The sequence below is a fragment of the Callospermophilus lateralis genome, chromosome 14, assembly GCF_048772815.1.
Source record: "Callospermophilus lateralis isolate mCalLat2 chromosome 14, mCalLat2.hap1, whole genome shotgun sequence".
NCBI classification, from domain to species: domain Eukaryota; kingdom Metazoa; phylum Chordata; class Mammalia; order Rodentia; family Sciuridae; genus Callospermophilus; species Callospermophilus lateralis.
In genome coordinates, this window is record NC_135318.1 from 61,415,288 (window position 1) to 61,424,027 (window position 8,740).

General features: G+C 41.2%; 1 protein-coding gene across 1 annotated transcript; it reads left to right on the forward strand.

Annotated features, from left to right (window-relative positions):
• Positions 1 to 767: 767 nt before the first annotated feature.
• LOC143380006 (uncharacterized protein C2orf78-like) lies at positions 768 to 7,695 on the forward strand. Its single transcript, XM_076832760.2, has 4 exons — positions 768 to 864; positions 4,215 to 4,976; positions 5,549 to 5,605; positions 5,780 to 7,695. Exons 1-4 carry the CDS (start codon positions 768 to 770, stop codon positions 7,693 to 7,695), a joined length of 2,832 nt encoding a protein of 943 aa, XP_076688875.2.
• The last annotated feature ends 1,045 nt before the right edge of the window (positions 7,696 to 8,740 follow it).

Genomic DNA, 8,740 nt, shown 5'->3' on the forward strand with positions numbered 1-8,740 from the left:
ACTTCCTCCTAGGGCTGGGATTGTGGCTCAGTGGTAAAATGTTAGCCTAGCATATGTGAGGCACAGGGCTTGACCCATGCATAAAATAAAAGTATTGGGTCCATCTACAGCTAAAAAAACCCAAACAAACTAACAAAAAAAACCCATTTTAACCCCTTTCTGAATCCTTGAATACTGCAGTAACTTCACTAATCCAATCTAATTCTGTGTTCCAGAACCACTAGACTTGCTCAACCTAAGTGTCTCTTTCTTCCATCTCCAGGGATATTAACTGCATATGTTAATAGAGCAATGTATCACTATTACCTCTTACACTGTGAAACATCATTTATAACATATTCATAATATTTTAATGAACATTTAACACGAACACGGAGATGATATCCCTAACACAAGAGCCTGGGGGAGGGGAGTCATGGGGTGAGCCCATTATGTCCCTCTTGCAGGGCTGCACCTACCAGAACTGAGTCATTTAGCTTCTATTATAACTTTCCTGTCACTTTCTCCACCCAATCAACTCTCTTGTCATTTTCCCCACCCAATCCCACCTTCTTCTTGGGAGTCTGACCACCCTATTGGCTACTTCATACGTTTAAATGGACAGTTCTGTGACATCATTCTCCCACCAAACCTACTGCCACCTGCTAGAATCTTAGGCTTGCTATGCAGTTGTAAACAAATTTGGATCATCGCAAGTGACCAGTGACCAGTAACCAGTCATTAGAGTGGCCAGTAAACAGTGACCAGTGAACTCCATACTGGGAAACATGTATTCTCTACCCTCAGCCACCCACACATCCTCTGGGGTGGTCTCCTCATCCTTTGTATCTGCAATTGATGTGACCTCTTCTCTGACCATGTCAGGTAAGGAAAGAAACATTTAAAAGTTTTTCATTAGACTTTTACCTTCCTCAATTTACTAATGGAGTCAAAAGAGCTTAGAATAATAGGGGAAAGGATGGAACTAGAAATCTGGACACCTAATTTCATTTGGAATTTGACATGTACTGTGTATAGAACTGGACTATCTTACTCTCTCACAAAATCTGTTTCTTGATTTGCTACATGAGGATAACAGATTGCCATGTTCTGGCCCCTTACTTTTCTTGCATCTTGAGGGGCATGTTTGTAGAGAATGAAATCAGATTTCATGGTTGTGTTGTTTCAACTGAAAGAGACAAATCCTAGGCAGGGTGGAAACCAAGGGATTTCCTCTGTAACAGTTTCCCTTCACCAAGATTTCCACTTCAGTATTTCAAATTTAGTACTCTTCATCAAAGGGACATTCACATATTTGGGAGTTTTCTGTTTAAACTAGGTGAAAAGAGAAATAGGGAGAGAAGAGCAGGAGGACAGGGCTGTAAGGAGGCAGATGTTCTTGGGAAAGCAAGTTTGTGACTGTTTAAGCACAAGGCAACAGGAATTCAGTGGAGGAAAAAAATATAAAAATAAGGGAGAAGAAAATGTTAGAATAGTAGAGATGAAGAGAATGATGTTCTCAAGAAAAAAGAGGTTGGTTGGGATGGATGTGGAAGAAAAGCAAAGATTTGATTTAAACCAACAGACAACATAGAGTGAATCTTCCCAGAGGCTGGTTTAGAGAATGTTTAGATTAACGGACCAGCAAGGAAACTAAGGCTTGAATTGGGGTATCACTAGGGTAAGCAGGTTATCACAAAAGTCACACTTGGCTGTTAGTTTTTCCTATGACCTCTTTGAAAACCGACAATGTTGACAGTTTAAACATGAACATATTAGAAGTATGTTTTAGAAATGACTCTTCCTCCAAACATGCCAAGGAAAGTGGTTCTAGACAGAGCTGGAGAAATGGCATTTTCCATGTCCTATTTTGTTCTGATTCTTAAACTACAGGGATTTCTAAAAAATGTCTTGTCCAAACCTGCATCAGAAGGACACATTCCTTTGTGTGATATAAGCTGTCAAGGTGAAGATGTTTTCCATCTTTACAACAGTTTTTTTTCTAAAACAGACAATATACAAATAGTCATTGATGATTTCGAAATCTAAGAACCAAAAGAAAGAACTATATGAGAATAAAAATTCAAGCTCACATCTCTAATTCCAAGTTTATTTAAATAATTATCTGAAGACTTTTTGTTTTGTCTGCATTTCAAATAATTGTTTGGGGCTGGGGTGTAGGGTAGCTCAAACATTTTTGTTTTAATTTTGTTTTAACATAAAGGGAGAGGAAATGTCAGAATAAAAGAAAAAAATTGTTTTAAATTTGTTATTGTATTATACTGTGATGGTTTTCTCAGACTTTAGGGACAAGATTTTCTGCTAAATGTGATAATAAACTAGGCTTCTATGATTTTGTTAAAGCATTTTCCACTTTTTTTTTAATAACCAAAAGGATTATCAAAAAATGTGTTTGTATTAAATGAAATATCTACCTAGTGGGATTAATGTCTTTTATTTGGTGTGGGTAATCCTTAGAGAAAGAGAAACAAGAACAGTAATGAAATTACTTTACACTTATTGTTTTTTTCTCTAGTATGTACAAAATTTCTTTCGGAAATTCCTTCTGTCCTCCTTCCTTTCTTCTTTCCCTCACCCCCTCCATTTCTCTCTCCTTCCCGCCCCGACTTGCTCCTTATTCCTTCCTTCCTCTCATTCATTCTTTCTTCCTTTCTTCTCTTCTTTCCAGTTCTGAGGATTGAACACAGGGTCTCATGCATGCTAGGCAAGCATGATACACAAGCTATATCTCCAGGACATTTTATTTGTTTTCTCAGATAAGATCTTGCTGAATTGCCCAGAGTGGCTTTGAATTCCTGCAATCCCACTGCCTCAGGTTCCCGAGTGTTGGGACCAGAGACCCACCATACCATGCCCAGATTCATAGTGGGTTTTGGCTTCGGTTTTCGCTTTTCCATATGGCTACCCATCTGTTCACTTTACTTAAATTTGTGTTCACTTTACTTCAAATTTGTGTTCACTTTACTTAAAATTACACACATTTTTAGTATAGTTTCTCTGTCTATATGTACTGCTTGAGAATGCATTCAAACTCACCTTCAATCATGAGCTTTGTTTTGATTAACAGTATTCACTAAAATCAAAGAGAAACATTCACTTTCATAATATTGTATGCATGATAACAGAACTCATTTCTTAGCAAATTTGATATACACTCACTTTTGCTACATATCCATATGTTCATTACTATCTAGTCATTCCTTTTAGTTCTGAGCTGTTTTTCACTTTTGCTTCTATCTTTCCAGAACATACTGTAACTCCCTCCAAATGAATCTTTTTGTAATATCTATTTATTAGTTGTAGTTCAACACAATACCTTTATTTTACTTATTTTTACATGGTGCTGAGGATTGAACCCAGGGCCTCGCATGTGCTAAGCAAGCACCCAAATGCTGAGCCATAACCTCAGCCCCCACATGAATCTTATGTAAAATGACTTTTATTCATGGATGAATTATCACTGTTGGTATTGTGATAACCACACTAAAGATGAGTAACCTGAAGCTCAGAAAGTTTCCATTTCTTTCAAGAAGCATTTCTTGAGAAACTGAATTTCAGGTAGTCATTTTCATGTAGGATCAGCAGTTAGGCTGAAAGAGGGCAAAGAATGACGCTTAAATTATCATTTGGATGGTAAAACTGAACTCCAGGAAATATCATGTGACCTGGACAAACAAAAGGAGATACTAAACATCACTGTGGTGATATCAGTAGATTTTCTATGAACAGGGAAAACCAAATTTCTGTTTCTCCAGATTTCTGGTCTTTGGAACAAGAGTCCTGGCCAGGAATAATTTTCCATAATCTGTTGCTGATTGTGAACAAGTCGATCTCACTTCACTGACCCTTGGTGTACTCATTTGCTAACTGGTAGTGTTGGAGTTTTCTCTGAGTTCGAAAATGCTTCAGTTCTAGGGCAAATTCAGAAGTCAAAACTAGTGCAGGCTCAAAGGAACCATAGGAGAGGAAAAGGATGCTTTTGGGGAACAACGTGTGAAGCAGACCACTTGAGAATTCTGTGCCCAATTTGAGAGAAAAGGCAGGTTATCAGAAGAGTAGTTGCAGCCATCCTAAATGGAGGGATTTGGGGTCTCTCAATGATTATTAGAATGAGGGCCCTCCTGATTACTACAACATTAAGACGACATTATTCCTCGAACATTGTAAGAATCTGCCTGTCTCATCAATATTTTCACCACCTCTTCTTCCTACAGAAAATTTCCAAAATTCTTCTTTACATGGAAATGCTGATTCTCTGCAGCTCTCTCTTCCTGTGGTGACCAATGCAGCGTCCGTGACAGGAGGGAGCTGCAACTTCTCCAGAGCCTCTGCTCCAGCTGAAACTTCAGCATGGTTACTGCCCTCAACCTGTGGCACCTCCTTTCAGCCACTCATGGGCAGTGCCTACCTTTATCAACATGCTAGCACAGCCATGGTGTCTAAGGTTACTGGCCAGAACCTGATTCCCATGGCACCTGCCCCCTATCCAAGTATTTCTGAGTGGTATATCCCAGGAAGTGCTGAAAAGAGCTCATCTTCACTTGGGGACTTTAATCTGACTGTCACTGACCAGAACACAGCAGATTCTTCCCTATCAATGACATCCCAGTATGACAAAACTTCCGAAGCCAATGTCGTGATCCATGGATATCCACTACTATCTGGTAGGCTCGTCCAGGTGACACTATCTCAGATTCCAAATCAAGGACATTGCCTCTCACTACCCCACCAAGAAGGAAGCCAGGTCTACTACTATGATCAAAACTCTCTGGGGACTCTGCTCTCTGGAGAACATTGGCCCTGCCTGCAATCCTATGGCTCTGTGCCATATGCAGAAAGTAGTGCCACTGCCCCTCAACCAGAAATGGTGACAGTGCTGAAGGAAGTTCAGCCCACAAATGTCCTACCCTCAGTCCCTACACCTGTGACCTACTACTCTGTGTCCACTCAAAGTATAGACGGAACAAATTTTCAAGGTGAGTACAAATACCAAAAAGGGGAAGGAATAAGATTACCACTCGAAACGAGGGTCCAGTTTTCAGCTGGTAACTGTGGGTCCACACATCCCTAGAATTCAAGTGCTGAGATTTTAATCACAATCTTGTTCAGCAGTCCCCATTTTCAGACTCTGTCAGAGAAGCATGCAGGACAGCATAATGGCCATCCTTGCATTTAAGAGACCTCTAGGAGCACACGGAAGGTAGCGGCGGTTCACTATTTTTCCACTCAGTCCAGCTACACAACCACACTATAAATATATTTCCCTAATTTTACTTTGGTTTAGAAAAATCAATCAACACATATCAGGATGTGACAGTTTAATTGATCCTTAATTGACTGCAGGTTTAACCTCTATATGTAGAGATGCTGTCCAAAGCAGGAGTCCAAAACCCCTGACCTTTCATATTGATTTCATGAGCAACAGCTGCACCCTCTCCTAGTTCATGGTGTTCAGTGTTCTTACATTCTGGGGAGAGTGGAGAGAATTGAGAAGCCCCTATATGAGGACGAGAGACTTCATGAAACAGATTTTCTGTGTTTCCCACAGAGGAGACAAGTGCTCTACCAGAAACCCATGCTGCCATGGTGATGAACCAGCCCAAAAGTAAGACTTCAAGGGATCACCTGTAACTAATATGCAACTCTTAACAGATACATGTCAGTGGTCCTTAAAAAGAGCTAATAGAAATGTTTTCTCCACCATAGGTGGTTTCCCTGAATAGTGTATTTCTGGGAAGGGGGAGCATCCTACTTACCATCTTCCTTGGTTCCTTTGTAGGGATGGAAACTTCCCTAGGGATGGAGGCTTCCTTGGGAGTGCAACCTCCAAGTCAGACATTTTGTCTGCCACAGCCTCCAGAATTCCCACACATCTGCAATAAGAGAAAAAGCCAAATAATTGAGAAAAACTCACAAACTGAACTTGGGGACATTACCACAATAACTCCAGTCCAGAGTTCTACAGATTTATTGGCATTGCCTCCAAATCAAAGCCAGGAACAGACAGAGATTAAGAATTTGTGTGAGATTAACACCATGCTCTCAGAGCCACTGGATGCCTACCAGATTGCCATGGAGAGCCAGGATCCTCCACTACTCCCTTTAGACATCCCTGAAATCCACCAGCTTCTGGCCTCCATTGGTCCTCTGGACCAAGAGGAGAAGCCACATTCTGAAAATACCCATCTAGAAAGGAGTAGCCTGAGTCTTGAGGACCAAGGCACACTTGGAAATGGGACTGAATTTAGCAGTGGTTTTGCAGACCTCACTGCACTGGTGGGGGATATTCACCTTCCTGAGCTTTTCAGTTCCTTAAAAGACTTTGAACAACCTGAAAGTCCCACAGTAACAAAATCCAATGATACCAGAACCATCATGGAAAAGCAGGGGCAGGAAATCACAAGTGCCTTAAAGGGTCCTAGTGAGCCAATGAGGAAGAACAAACATAAAGAATCGGAGTGTCCTGATGGAACTCCTCAGGCCAAAATGCAGCCAAGGGATCTGGAATGCACATTAAGAGGAGAAATTTCTCACAGGGATGCAGACAGTAGCAGGGCTCCTATGCACACTGCCGAGCACTCTATCAGCAAAGCTCAGAAAGCTGCATCCAGCAGGAACAGCAAGGCTAAGGGCCATGGGCAGGAAAAGACCAAGAGGACCAGAGAAAACAACTCCAGGAAAGCCCAGGAGAGGAAGCAGCCAGGCAATAAAGTCAAGGCCGAAGAGAAGCCAACTCTGCCCAAACCGAAGGGGAAGAGGAACCAACCTGACCTTTGCCAAGAGGCCTTTAAGAAGCCTCGGAGCTGTCTTGGCATGCACATGCTGGAGTCGGTGCAGGTTTTCCATGCATTGGGGAAGAAGAATGATAAGAAAACTGGGCTCTCTTCCTCCCGGGCCCCGGGAAACTCAGGCCGTAACCAAGACCCCCGTCCATGCCCAGCTATGAAACCATGGCTGGCAGTTAAGGGTCCTGAGAAATCACAAGTCAAAGCCCAGCATCCAGATATTAGTGCTGAAGGAAAGGGTCCCTCTCCATCCATTTATGAGCCTCCACCACCTGGGAAGGTTAAATTGGTACCTTTGCCTTTTCTGACCCTGGAGAAACCTCCACCTCGACCAGTAATCAATCGGAGGCCACAATCTCTGGCCTCACGCAGACCCACTGGGGCTTACCCTGCCCAGCCTGGCCCTGCTAGCTCAGCTCAACCCATGGCAGTCAACCAATCCCAACCACCTACTGCCAACCCATCTTGGATGCGTCCTGCCAAGCCAGCTCACCCCGTTTTGACTCATGCCATTCAGTCAGGTGTGAGTGCTTCTACCCAGCCTAGTGTCCCTCGGTCTGCTGCTTCTGGGCCTGCACCCTACAAAACATCATCTTGCACTTCTCTCCATTGGCAACCAGTTCCCAATGTTGGGACCAAGCCCCAGTCACAACCGCCCAAGCCTCAAAACCAATATCTACTCCAAGACTTTGCCTTACAACCAATTCCATGTAGGAAACCCAATGTTTATGGGCAAGTAGTATCAACTCCCATCACCAAACAGCAGAGGCCAGAGCGGGAAGCCATGAAGAAGAAGGCTCAACAAGAGCGTGAGAATGCTGCCAAGTACACTGCTTTGGGGAGAGTGCAGTGTTTCATTGAGAGGGAAAGAGAGATGGAGATTTCTCGCTACTATGGCTACATAATGTAAGAGCTGCTGAGATCAGTGGTGCCACTTAGGGACCAAATAGTTTTCCACATGTATATAGATAGAGAGATACACATTTATTTATTCTCAGATGCTTTCAAAGTTTAATAAAATTATATAAAGAAATGGAATATAATTCACTAATACATAATAAAGAGGCCTTCTGGTACCACTGACAATTGTTAGAAAATAAAGAGGCCTTTGGGTACTACATGGGTACCAAATGGTGTTCTCATATACACACAGATAGACAGATGAAAATTTATTCATTAGGCACAGTTGAAAAGGTAATATAGTTTAATAAAGAAATCCTATAGTATTGATTAGAGGGTAAGTAATAAAGAGGCTTTATGTTGCCATTTGAATACCAAATAGTTTTCCACATATATATATATACAGAGAGGTACATAGATACAAAGGTATTCACTTATAGATTTTTAAGACAATATAGTTGAATAAAGAAATGTAGTAGAATTGTTTGAGAGATAAGTAATCAAGATGCTTTCTGGTACTGCTTGGGCATCACATAGTTTTCCACATGTGTAGATACAAATTTTATAAATATGTAGATATAAAGATACAAATGTATTAATTCTAATATATTTTTAAAATTTAGTCAAATTGATTGAAGAAATTCAATAGAATTGGTTAATAGATAATAAAGAAGCCTTGTGTTACCACTTGGCTATCAAACATTTGTCCTCATAGATGTATGAATATGTACTCCTTCCAATATACTTTTAAAACTTAATAAAATTGAATAAAGAAATGTAATGGAATTGATGAATAGATAATAAACAGGAGTTTTGAGTTTGAATGGCTGTTAAGTGTGGTTTAGTTTGGTAGCGGTGGGGATCACAGCCTGCATGAGAAGAAAGGAACTCAATGTTGGCCAGGATAAGAGAAGTAAAGGCTAGGAATGGGGGAAAGAGGAAGGCATATGATCTAGCACTAGGAAGGCAAAAAGAAGAGAGATGTATGGGCTTACTGGAAGAATCAGGAATTGGCAAAATGACCGACCAATAACACAATGTTGGAAACTAGGGTT